The sequence below is a fragment of the Sarcophilus harrisii genome, chromosome 2, assembly GCF_902635505.1.
Source record: "Sarcophilus harrisii chromosome 2, mSarHar1.11, whole genome shotgun sequence".
NCBI lineage: Eukaryota > Metazoa > Chordata > Mammalia > Dasyuromorphia > Dasyuridae > Sarcophilus > Sarcophilus harrisii.
Genome location: NC_045427.1, coordinates 339,772,693 through 339,786,609, shown reverse-complemented (window position 1 = coordinate 339,786,609; position 13,917 = coordinate 339,772,693). Strand labels below are relative to the sequence as shown.

The window sequence follows — 13,917 nt, the reverse complement described above, 5'->3', positions numbered from 1 at the left end:
CTTCTTTGGTCATAAATTCCTTCCTCTTCCACAGTTCTGAGAGGTAAACTATCCTATGCTCTTCCAATTTATTTATAATCTCATTCTTTATGCCTAGGTCATGAACCTATTTTGACCTTATCTTGGTGTATGGTGTTAAGTGTGGATTAATGCCTATTTTCTGCCATATTAATTTCCAATTTTCCCAGCAATTTTTTTGTCAAACAGTGAGTTCTTATCCCAAAAGCTGGGGTTTTTGGGTTTGTCAAACACTAGATTATTAAAGTTAATGGCTGTTTTGTCTTTTGAACCTAACCTATTTCATTGATCAACTAGTCTTTTTCTTAGCCAATACCAAATGGTTTTGGTAACTGCTACTTTATAATATAATTTTAGATCTGGTATAACTAGGCCACCTCCATTTGAATTTTTTTTCATTAATTCCCTTGAAATTCTTGGCCTTTTCTTTTTCCATATGAACTTTGTTGTTATTTTTTCTAGGTCAGTAAAATAGCTTTTTGGGAGTCTGATTCGTATAGCGCTAAATAAATAGATTAGTGTAGGTAGTATTGTCATCTTTATTATATTTGCTCGGCATGTGTAATTTTTCCATCATTGATCCTAATTTTTCCAACACTGATCCTTGCAAAACTTTTTGTTCCAAATTTTCTTCTGCTTCCCTCCACCCCCTTCCCTAACTGGCAGGTTGTCCAATACATATTAGATATGTTGAAATACATGTTAAATCCTATATGTGTGTGTGTGTGTATGTATGTTTGTATGTATGTACACACACACACACACACACACACAGAGTCAATCTTGCTGTACAAGAAAAATCAGATCAAGATGGAAGGAAAAGAAAAAAAATGAAAGTAAATAACAACAGAGAGAGTGAGAATGCTATGTTGCAGTCCACACTCTGTTCACATGGTTCTTTCTCTAGTTGTAGATGGTCTCTTTATCACTAAACAAGTGGAACTGGTTTGAACCCTCACGGTTTTTAAGAGAGCCAAGTATGTGCCTTCAGAATTGATCATAATATAGCTTTCTTGTTGCTCTGTATAATGACCTCCTGGTTCTGCTCATTGACTTTGTTCATGTAAGTTTCTCCAAGCCTCTCTGAAATCATCCCGCTCGTCATTTCTTACAGAACAATAGTATTCTACAGCATTCATGTACTATAATTTATTCAGCCATTCTCCAATTCATGGGCATCCACTCAGTTTCCAGTTTCTTGCCGCTACAAAAAAGAGCTGCCACAAACATTTTTGTTTGTGAGTCCTTTTCCCTCCTTTAAGATCTCCTTGGGATATAATCCCAGTAGAAACACTGCTGGATCAAAGGGTATGCACAGTTTGATAACTTTTTGAGCATAGTTCCAAACTGCTCTCCAGAATGGTTGGATCTGTTCACAGGTCCACCAACAATGTATCAGTGTCCCAGTTTTCCCACATCCCCTCCAACATTTGTCATTATCTTTGCCTGTCATCTTAGCCAATCTGAGAGGTGTGTAGTGGTATCTCAGAGTGATTTTCTGATTAATAATGATTTGGAGCACCTTTTCATATGACTAGAAATAGTTTCAATTTCTTCATCTACAAATTGTCTGTTCATAGTATTTGACCATTTATCAATTGGGGAACGGCTTGAACTATTATAAATTAGAGTCAGTTTTTCTATGTATTTTAGAAATGAGGCCTTTATCAGCTCTTTTGGATTTAACAATGTTTTCTCAGTTTATTGCTTCCCTTTTAATCTTGTCTGCATTACTTTTGTTTGTACAAAAACTTTTTAACTTAATAGAATCAAAATTATCTGTTTTATGATCAATAATGATCTCTAGTTCTTCTTTGGTCACAAATTCCTTCCTCCTCCATAAATCTTGAGAGGTAAACTAGGATTTGTCAAATACTAGATTGTTATAATCATTGGCTGTTTTGTTCTGTGAATCTAATCTATTCCACTGATCCACTAGTCTATTTCTTAGCCAGTAACAAATGGTTTTGATGACCACTGATTTATAATATAGTTTTAGATCTGCTACAGCTAGGCCATCTTCATTTGCTTTTCTCTTCATTAATTCCTTTGAAATTCTTGGTCTTTTATTCTTCCAGATGAATTTTGTTATTTTTCTAGTTTAGTAAAATAGTTTCTTGGTAGTTTGATTGGTATAGCACTAAATAATAGATTAGTTTAGGGAGTATAGTCATCTTTATTATATTTGCTTGATCTATCCACAAGCACTTGATATTTTTCCAGTTGCTTAGATTTGATTTCATTTGTGTGGAAAGTGTTTTGTAATTTTGCTTATATAGTTCCTGATTTTCCCTTGCCAGATAAATTCCCAAATATTTTATACTATTGGCAGTTATTTTAAATGGAATTTCTCCTATTATCTCTTGCTGTTGGATTTTGGTAGTGATGTATAAGAATGCTGATGATTTATGTGGATTTATTTTGTATCCTGCAAATTTGCTAAAGTTGTGGGTTTTTTCTAATAGCTTTTTAATTTGATTCTCTGGGGTACTCTAAGTATACTATCATATCATCTGCAAAGAGTGATAATTTGGTTTCCTCATTCCCAATTCTGATTCCTTTAATCTCTTTTTTTTCTCTTATTTTCAAAGCTAGCATTCCTAATACAATATTGAATAGTAATGGTCATAGTGGGCAACCTTATTTCACCCCTGATCTTATTGGGAATGGTTTTATCCCCATTACATATGATGCTTGAAGTCCATTTATTCCTATACTCTCTACTGTTTTTAACAGTTATGAGTGTTAGATTTTATCAAATGATTTTTCTGCATCTAATGAGAGATAATCATCTGGTTTTTGTTAATTTGGTTATTGATATAGTCACTTATACTAATAGTTTTCCTAATATTGAGCCAGCTCTGTGTTCCTGGTATAAATCCTACTTGGTCATGGTGTATTATCCTGGGGATGATTTTCTGTAATCTTTTTGCTAATATTTAAGATTTTTGTAGCAATATTTATTAGGGAGATTGATCTGTAATTTCCTTTCTCTGTTTTCGTCTTACCTGGTTTAGGTATCATCACATTTCTTCTATTATTTTATATCCTTTTTTGAACTGGAAATTTATTGTTACATATTTTGAATCCTCCTTGATGTTCTGTCAGGCACATGACAATATTCTGTTCTGTTTTTGTTTTTTCCCCCATTTTTAAAAAACCAACAGAAAATTAAAACAAAACAATACAAAACAAAAAGCTGGTTAAATCAATCCACAACTCTACCAATAGCGTACTAGTGTCTCTATTTTCCACATATCTTCCCTCCTAATATCCAACATTTTCCTTTTGTTGTCATATTAATCACTCTAATAAGTGTGAGATAGTATCTCAGCATTGTTTTAATTCACATTTCTCTCATCAGTAGTGATTTAGAGTATTTTTTCATATGGCTATAGATAACATTGATTTCTCTATCTGAAAATTGCCTGTTCATGTTCTTTGGCCATTTGTCACTGGGGAATAACTTGCATTTTTATAAATTTGACTCAGAGAAATTGAGAAATAAGAACTTGTGGATTCTTATTGCGAATCCTTCCTTCTGTCATAACCTGGCCCTTATCCTTGTTTTCTGCTTTCCTTATAATTTTGGTTGTATTGGTTTTGTTTGCATAAAAACTTTAATTTTATAAAAAAAAAATTATGTTTTACATTTTGTAATGCACTCTGTGTCTTCTTTGGTTTTAAAATCTTCCCTTATCCCTAAATTTGACAGATTTCTTAATCTCTTAATTTGCTTATGACATCACCCTTTATGTGTAAATTATTTGGGTAAACAGTGGGAGATGTATTTACTACAATGTAATTTATACCTAACATATTCCACTGATGTTGGAATCTTTACAAAGTGTTAAGCCATTAGAGTTGATAGAGACAATAATTATCTAATTTAGCATGGTTCAATATGATTGATTTGATCTTAGAAAGAGATATTTTGGGCCAGAATTTGAAACAAGTTACTAAGTACAACTGATAGAAACGATGCTTGTATTCACACCTTTAGAGAGCTCATAAGTATCTAAGTACTCAACGGAGTTCACACGTTTGGGAGATTTCAAACTTAGTATGAGATATCCGAATTCACACCTCCCTTAGAGCCAGAGAACATGCTGGGAGATATCCCAGAATCCCTCTCTCTCCAGAAGGAGGAGTTAACCTTTGAAAGATCATATATATACAGGAAGCTCTTAGAGTTTGAGAGAGAGTTTTCTGGGGAACATTGACTGAGGTCGGAGACAGAGCACTCTGGGAGATACAGAAGCCTACTTGCCTCAGTTGGAGATTGAGAAGCCACGAGTCAGAGTTGAGGACAAAGCTGCAAGATCTCTTGGAACCAAGCAGAGAGATAGGCCTGAGCTAACTGGGCTATATTGAAGGACACAATAAAAGATCTGAACTCTTTTATCACCTGGCTGTGTTTTGGTTAAAGAAACACCAACACACTGATTCACTACTCTGTTAACCACTACTAGGTTGTTTTGATAATTACCATTTTATGTAATATGGTTTGAGTTCTGGTATGCCTAGACTGTCTTTCACATTTTTTATTTTTTGTTGATTCCTTTGTTATCCGTGAGTTTTTGTTCTTCCCTGTGAATTTTGTTAGTATCTGTTTCTAGCTCTATAATAAAATTTTTGATTGTTTGATATGGCAGTGAATAAATAAATTTAGTTAGAATTGTCAGTTTTATTATATTGGTTCAGCCTACCTATGAGCAATTAATACTTTTATAATCGTTTAGATCTTTATTTATATGAAAAGTTTCTGGTTTGTCTTGGCAGATAGACTAACTCTTAAATATATTCTATTGTCTACAGTTACTTTGAGTGAATTTTTTCTTTCTGTCTCTTGCTGCTGGACTTTGTTGGCAATATATAAAAATTATGATTAGTGTGGATTCATTTTGTATCCTGCAACTTTGGCTAAATTAATAATTTCAAATAGTTTTTGATTCCCTAGGATTTCCTAAGTAAAGCAATCATATTGGTTGCAAAGAGTGATAGTTTTATTTTCCTTATTTCTTTTTCTTCTCTTACTGCTATACTAATATTTCTAGCACAATGTTAAATAATAGAGATGATATAATGGGCATCCTTTTACCCCAATTATATTGGGAAGATTTCTAGCTTGTACCCATTACAGATAATGCTTGCTGATAGTTTTAGATAAATATTACTTATTTTTAAAGTAAGCTCCATTTATTCCTATGTTCTCTCATGTTTTTAAAAGGAATTGGTATTGTATTTTGTCAAAGATGTTTTCTGCATCTGTTTAGATGATAATATAGTTATACCATATACTACTATATGGTCCATTATGCTGCTAGTTTTCCTAATATTAAACCAACCTTGCATTTCTGATATAAATCCCACTTGGTCATAGCGTATTATCCTGATGATAAATTTCTGTAATCTCTTTGCTGATTTTTCATTTAGAATTTTTACATCAATAATTTATTAGAGAAATGGATCTTTAAAGAATTTGATAGAATTCCCTCTTCACCTGTTTTTCCAAATAGTTATATAGTATTGGAATTATTTTTTTGTTAAATGTTTAGTTAACTTCACTTGTGAATCCATCTGGTCCTGGGGATATTTTCTTTCTTTTTCTTTTTTTGCTGAGGCAATTGGGGTTAAGTGACTTGCCCTGGGTCACACAGCTAGAAAGTGTTAAGTGTCTGAGGCTCAATTTGAACTCAGATCCTCCTGACTTCAGGGCTGGTGCTCTCTCTACTGTGTCACCTAGCTGCCTCCAGAATATTTTCTTAAGTTCATTGATGATTACTTTAATTTCTTTTCCTAATACAGGATTGTTTTATTTCTTCTGAATAATTTATATTTTTGTAGATTTTCATCTGTTTCATTTAAATTATCAAATTTATTGGTATATAATTATTGTTATATTAGCTCCTAACAATTGCCTTAATTTCCTCTTTATTGATAGTATAAATTCACCTTTTATTTTAAAAAAATTCAGTATTTTATTTCCCCCAGTTAAATGTCAAAGTAATTTTTAACATTCATTTTTAAAACTTTTGAATTCCAAATTTCTCCCTTCCTCCTTTCTCACCCCCCAAAACCATTGGGTCTGTCTACATGTTTCCATTTCTAGTTTTTGATAAAATCTGGCTAATAGTTAGGGAGAAAACATCCCCCTTGAGGGTCTAACCAATGGCTAAAGAGTAAACAACCTGCCCCACTCTTGGAGGAGATAGCACTTGCCTTTTCCTATTAGTACCCAATCCATATTACCCACTCCAACCAACCAGTCACCTGATGGTGGTTGGTCCCATTGTTTTATGATAATGAAATCCTTTCCTTTGAAAATCAGTCTGGTCTCCAGGTGATTCTTACCTTTCCCAGTGCAAGGACTCCCCTGAAATCTGGAAAGAACACAAACTCAAAGGGAAAGAATAGAGGCCTGTAATCATGGCCTCTATTCTTTATAGTGGCTTCAGATAAAAATAAAGGCCCTGAGCCTCTTTCCATTGAGGGTTTTTTCAGCATCTCTGTCTCACCAAATCTTAGGCACAAAGGACAGAAATAGAGCAGGAGAGTTGGATTTAGTTGATTGGAGCCATTTGAATGTACCCTGTCCTGGCTTCACAGCTGGTAAAAAAGACTTATGTTCACTAGGTATCTAGAAAACCAGAATTAATATCAGAATGTTTGCACATGCTCAAAAGCAAGTAGCAGAAGCCTTCTGATATATTTCTTTTTGCCTTTTGGGAACTAAACTGTTCAGGTATCTTAAGTGTGCTGTTTGTGTTCACCAGTTGTCTGCATATTCCCCATATGCATGATCTGAGAAAATATGGTTATACTTATAAGAAACATTTTACTAAATCAAAACTAAAAATCATTATGTCCATTGTTACTCCTAATCTCTCATAATCAGATCACCCAAGAGATTAGTGGAAGAAAGAGTATATGACTTTTTCCTTTGTTTATATATATATTTTTTTATGTATACATATTTATATAGTTGTCTTGCTACACAAAAAAATTGGATTTAGAAAGAAGGTAAAAATAACTTGGTAGAAAAAACAAAAATGCAAGCAAACAGTAACAGAAAGAGTGTAAATGCTATGTTGTGGTTCACACTCATTTCCCAGTGTTCTTTTGCTGGGTGTAAGTGGTTTTGTTCATTACTGATCGATTGGAACTGATTTGGATCCTCTCAAGCTGCTTCCATCAGAATTAATTATTGTTGAAGTGTATAATTATCTCATTGTATTGCTCATTTCACTTAGTTCAAATAAGTCTCTCCAAACCTCTCTGTATTCATGCTACTGGTACATTTCTTATAGAAAAATAATATTCCATAAATTCATATATCACAATTTACTCAGCCATTCTCCAATTGATGGGCATCCATTCAATTTCCAGTTTCTTGCCGCTACAAAAAGGGCTGCCACAAACATTTTTGCACATACAATGAAGTACCCAGCTTTTCTACTTCAAAAGGTCCCTTTCCCTTCTTTAATATCTCTTTGGAATATAAGCCCAGTAGTAACGCTGCCAGGTCAAAAAGTATGCAGTTAGATAACTTTTTGAGTATAGTTCCAAATTGCTCTCCAGAATGGTTGAATCTGTTCACAACTCCACCAATAATGCATCAGTGTCCCAGTTTTCCCACATCCCTTCCAATATTTGTCATTATCTTTTCCTGTCATTTTATCCAATCTGATAGGTGTGTAGTGGTATCTCAGAATTGTCTTAATATGCATTTCTCTGGTCAATAGTGATTTGGAGCACCCTTTCATATGAGTAGAAATAGTTTCAATTTCATCATCTGAAAATTGTCTGTTCATATCCTTTGATCATTTATCAATTGGAGAACGGTTTGATTTCTTATAAATCAGAGTCAATTCTCTATATATTTTGGAGATGAGGCCTTTATCAGAACCTTTAACTGTAAAAATGTTTTCCCAATTTATTGTTTCCCTTCTAATCTTGTTTGCATTAGTTTTGTTTGTACAAAAATTTTTTAACTTGATATAATCAAATTTTTCTATTTTGTGATCAATAATCTCTAGTTCTTCTTTGATCACAAATTCCTTCCTCCTCCACAGATTTGAGAAGTAAACTGTCCTATGTTCTGCTAATTTATTTATAATCTCATTCTTTATGCCTAAATCATGAAACCCTTTTGATCTTATCTTGGTGTACGGTGTTAAGTGTGGGTCCATGACTAGTTTCTGCCATACTAATTTCCAGTTTTCCCAGCAGTTTTTATCAAACAGTGAATTCTTATCCCCAAAGTTGGGGTCTTTGGGGTTGTCAAACTCTAGATTGCTATAGTTATTGACTATTTTGTCCTGTGAACCTAACCTATTCCACTGATCAACAAGTCTATTTCTTAGCCAATACCAGATAGTTTTGGTGATCACTTCTTTATAATATGGTTTTAGATCAGGTACAACTAGACCACCTTCATTTGATTTTTTTTTTAATTAGTTCCCTTGAAATTCTTGACCTCTTGTTCTTTCATATGAATTTTGCTGCTATTTTTTCTAGGTCATTAAATAGTTTTTTGGGAGTCTGATTGGTGTAGCATTAAATAAATAGATTAGTTTAGGTAGTATTGTCATCTTTATTATATTTGCTCGACCTATTCAAGAACTGGCATTTGTGGTCAGCTGCTTGAGCCTCACTGTCTCTCTTTCGCTTCCAATTGAAACAGACCTTCTCTGGTCTGCTTCCTCCTGCAAACTCTCTTCTCTGTAGAAGTCCCACCGCCACACTGAGATGCCCTGGGACTTTGTTCTATCTGTGCTGGCATTTGTGGTCCGCTTTTTCTGGTTTGTTGCCTCTCTCCCATCTCTGATTGAAACAGATCTTTTCTGGTCTGTTTTCCTCCAGTAAAGTCTCTGCCCCAGAACTCTGAGCTGTCTGTGCTGGTGTTTTTTACTGGTTGCCCTGGCCTTCTCCTTCCTGTTTCCAATTGAAACAAACCTTTTTTGGTGATCTTTGAAATTATCTTCTGCTGATAATTTGTTGCATTCCCGATATTTGTGGCTTCTGCCCATCCAGAGCTAATTTAGAGGCTGGATTTTGTAATTATCGTGAGGGTTGTAAAGAAGGTCAGAGAGAAATGTGTGTCATCTCTGCCATCTTGGCTCTGCCTCCAGAAGTCATTTATATTGTTTCTAATAAAATAATTCATTTTAGTAACAGAAGTGTTTTGTGTTGTTTTATTCTATAGTTAATACCTTTACTTTTTATAGCAATCATTTCCTAATATTTTTAAACAAAAATCACAAATATTCAATTGATTTTTGTTATCTAGTCTTCTCATAAAAAGAGCAAGATTGTTTTTGTAATGATTAAAACAAAAATTTTTTTTTTAAATTTTAGGCCAGAAATTTACATACAGGAGAATTGGCTGCAGTCAAAATCATCAAATTGGAACCTGGTAAGTTTCCTGTTTTAAAATTGTTCATGTATATTTTTCTACTGGCGTAAATGAACAAATGTTATAATTTTTTTAAATTTTATAATTTTTATATGTAATTTTAAAAATTATAAAGCGTTTATTATATCTTCTTGTATGTTTTTCTTCCTCCCAAATTAAGTCAATCTATATTTCGATGTGTCACTAGGATATTTATACATCATTTTTTAAAAAGATTGAGTTAAATGTCCTTGTACTACTTGGTTTATGGTAAATATGGTTTGTATATGGTTATGAGCTTTAATCATAAATAAAAAATTTATATATGTAGTATTCAAAATTTGCTTCATGCTGAGGGTTTGTAAATAAAAATAAACTATCGCTTTGTAGTTAGTTATAAAATAGATTATACAATGCAACTGAAAATTGTATTTTCAACTAAATGGTTTATTTATATCATTTTGTCATCTTTTTGTGCAAAAGGGAGAGACATCATCCAACAAAAATTTTACATTTGATTAATCTTAGGTTAAAAATAAACACCAGCATAATTGAGCACTTGAAAAACAAATAGCATTCAACTTTTTGTAGACTTAGGAATTTTAGCAAAATATAGATATAAAATTTGTCTCTAATTCTACTTTTGGATCATTAAAAACCTTTTGATTTTCAAACATTACTTAGAATATTATATAAGGCATATAATTGAAATAGCAAATGGTGGAGTCTGTGGAATATATTCTGGGATCACAAATGATATCTTTTATTTCCTGGGAGGTACAAGTTATTTTAATATGTTTAATGTCTCTTCAAGTATTTAGTTCCTGGACTCCTAAATTGCCCCCTTGATTGTCATTGAATTCATTGAATCATAGAAATGTGATTCATTCTCTGCCTTTGCATTGCTTCATATTACATGTTGTAGTATCATTGCCTGTATTGCTCAAGTTTAATTTGGATTGAGTGAGAAAGCCTGTCTAGCTTAGTACTTTTAAGTGTCATATAAGGTACATTATAAATTAATTGGATCTCTTTGAAAATATTCTTGAATTAAAACTTCTTATTGATAGAGTTTAAAATATTGGAATAGCAATAGTTATTCCAGATAGGTAACATGAATATGTTTAATGAGAAAAATTACAGTTCAAAATAAACTTTTATATATCATGGCCCTTTAAAATGTTTTAACATACAAAGAAAAATTTACCTCATATGATGATATTATATTCTTGGCTGGCCTTTCCAATATTGACTATACTTTTATTTATATTCCCTGACTTACTGAATACTCCTTGCTCTCTTGCCACTAACAGCTTCTCCTGCTATCACTCAGAAATTTCTCCTCTTTTGAGGTGTATTCAATCCAAACTTTTTATTCAGTCTGTATTCTGGTAGCTTTAGTTAACCCTTAGTATAATCTTCTCCCCCTTTTTTTTATTTTTTATTTTTTACCATTTTATGGTCCATTAAATTTATTCTCCTTTCGGTTCTTTCCTTTAGAGCTTTTATTTCATTTAAAAAAAAATCCACTTTATTACTTCTAGATATTTAGATAATTTTTATAAAAAGTTCTTTTTTGCCCTTGTGTCTCTGTTTGCAGTTGTTAACGAAGTTATTCCCTTCTTCTTGGTCAGATATTTGAGTATATTTGGATCTGTTAGAATTCTGTATAATTTGTCAGTACCTTGTGTTTCTTCATCTCTGCCCCTCAGCTCATCAATTCCATGAACAATATGAAATACCATACTTTCCTTAGGATAAGCTAATCATAAAGATTGATTCTACTTTGATACTGAACACTTCCTCAGCACCCTCTGATTGTATAGGCAAATGGATGCAAGGTGAAGTTTGTTTTCTTTTCTTTTCTTTTTTAAATTAAAGCTTTTTATTTTCAAAACATATGGATGGATAATTTTTCAACATTGACCTTGCAAAGCCTCGTGTTCCAAATTTTCCTCTTCTTCCCCCCATCCCCTCCCCTAGATGGCAAGTATATGTTATACATGTCAAAGTATATGTTAAATCCAGTATAGGTAAACATATTTATACAATTATCTTGCTGCACAAGAAAAATCAGATCAAAAAGGAAAGAAAACAAAATGCAAACAAAAAGAGTAAAAATGCTATGTTGTGATCCACACTCAGTTTCCACAATCCTCTCTGGGTGTAGATGGCTCTCTTCATCGTAAGATCATTGGAACTGGCCTCAACCATCTCATTGTTAGAAAGAGTTATGTACATCAGAATTGATCATCGTATAATCTTGCTGTTCCCATTATGTGCAATGATCTACTGGTTTTGCTCATTTTACTTAGCCTCAGTTCAGGTAAGTCTCTCCAGGCTTCTCTGAAATCATCCTGCTGATTTTTTCTTGTAGAACAGTAATATTCCATAACATTCATATATCATAACTTATTCAGCCATTTTCCAGTTGATGGGCATCCACTCAGTTTCCAGTTTCTTGCCACTACAAAAAAGGTTGCTACAAACATTTTATGCAGGATGAAGTTGAATTTTCAACTTTATTTTGTATATTATTTTCCTTCATTGGATTAACTTCCTGAATATGAGAAATGACTTTTTTTTTATATATACTTAGTGTTTAACAGGGTGTTTATTGATTATTGAATCTTTCTCATTAGTTCATTAATTGTGACTTTTGTACCAAAGCTAGGCTCCATCCCTAGCAGTGCTTTTGGGCAGAGTTGTTTGCTTTTCATGGATCATGTGGGTTAACTAACCTTGTCTGATTAATGTCTCAGTTTGTTAGGTTCCTTTGGATTTTTGAAACTGGATCTTAACTTCTGTGATGTGTCAGGACAGAATGCTAGAGACTTTAGAGTCCTTTGGCCAGAAGTATCCTAATTCATTTCACTGTTTGCTGCCACTCCCAATGACTTCCAATGCCCCTTACTTTTGTAAGGATTTTGCAAGGATTGTGGGGACTGAGTGTGAATCACAGCATAGTATTTTTACTCTTTTTATTATTTGCTTGCATTTTGTTTTCTTTCTCAATTTTTCCCCTTTTTTTTAATCTGGTTTTTCTTGTGCAGCATGATAATTGTAGAAATATGTATAGAAGAATTGTACATGTTTAACATATATTGCATTACTTGTCATCTAGGAGAGGGGGTGGAGGTAAGGGAGGGACAAAATTTGAAGCAAAAGGTTTTGCAAAGGTGAATGTTGAAAATTATCTATGCATATGTTGTAAAGTTCTGAAATTCTGAATAGGTGCACTGGAATCAGACAACCGAGCACTTAAGGCTAATTGCCTATTGGACAATACTCTATTAGCATATGTTTGGAAAAATGGTCCATCTCACTATTCTGTGCTAGCTCCATCTTTTGGTGTATACAGATAATCATAGGAGGGATTAGGGGGTGGAGTAAGATAAGCCAGAGTCATTTTGGAGGAGGATAAAGAGAAGGGAGGTCCGTTGGTGGAGAGTGTGTGGCAGTTTTGTTGATCCACTTCATTTCTCCCCCTAAAGACCAAGGACTTTTGCTTATCCTGACTCCAGCTGATTCTGAGGCCTCCAGGGAGCTAACCCAGACTTCACCCATATGTTTTGAAAATAAAAAGCTTTAATAATAATAAAAAAAAAATTATGTCTGAAATGGAGGTTGTTCTAGAATTATTTGATGTGTCTTATCTAAATATTGGAAAATTGACTAACATATTGTTATGATTTTAAAAATAAAATAGTCCTTGAATTTTGTTCCAAAATAAAAAGCAAAATCTAATTCAGTTTTATTAAAGAGCTGTGGCATAAATGCTAAAAATCACATGGAAATGGAAAAAAGCAATCTACATATTATAAATTATTGGCAGTGAAAATTATTGGAGGTTAAAGAACAAAAATACAAATTTTAAGAATGCAAAAAGCCCTCATTTCTCTTGTTTGAATTTGTCAGTCCACTGGCAACTAATTTTAATTTTTAATTAATTTATTATTAAATATGTATTAAAAACTAAAAGCATGAAAAATGATTTAAAAAAAAAAACTTAAAACATTTTCTAAACTGCTTGATTTAGGGACAGTTCCAACCAAACCTTCTTTCTTTTCTCTCCAGTCATATCTCACATCTTCCTCTTTGCCAGAAGCAGGATTTACCATAATTTATCAAAAAAAAAAATCCAAAAAACCCAAAACAAACTTGAAGTCAGCTGACCTGAGCACTTTTTTTTTTCCTTCAATTCTTTCCACCAGTCCTCTCAACTTTATAAAAAAATATTCTGCTTCTGAAACCTCAAAAAATCAGTTGCTACTGCCAGTTCCTTTAGTTTTACCTTCTGTGTTCTAACTTCTTTTCTTTTTCCCCCTTCTCCAGACATCCTTTTTGTGTAATTTTTAGTCTTCTTGCTCCTTTCCTGTCAAGTATGCCCATCGCTTTTTTGTCATGGGGTTGGGATGGTTTCATTTGATCCTACTATCCTTCCCCTTTTGCGTCATATCCTTAAGAAAATTTGGCTACTTTCTCTATTTTTTCACTTCCCA

At 33.1% G+C, this 13,917-nt stretch overlaps 1 protein-coding gene across 3 annotated transcripts in view; it reads left to right on the top strand.

The window, feature by feature from the left end:
• Nucleotides 1-13,917, top strand: part of MAP4K5 (mitogen-activated protein kinase kinase kinase kinase 5) — a 205,718-nt gene that overhangs the window by 59,267 nt on the left and 132,534 nt on the right. For all 3 annotated transcript variants that reach the window (XM_031952973.1, XM_031952971.1, XM_031952972.1), the window contains exon 3: nucleotides 9,379-9,436. In XM_031952973.1, coding sequence (XP_031808833.1) covers nucleotides 9,379-9,436 — 58 coding nt within the window. The remainder of the gene's footprint in view (nucleotides 1-9,378; nucleotides 9,437-13,917) is intronic.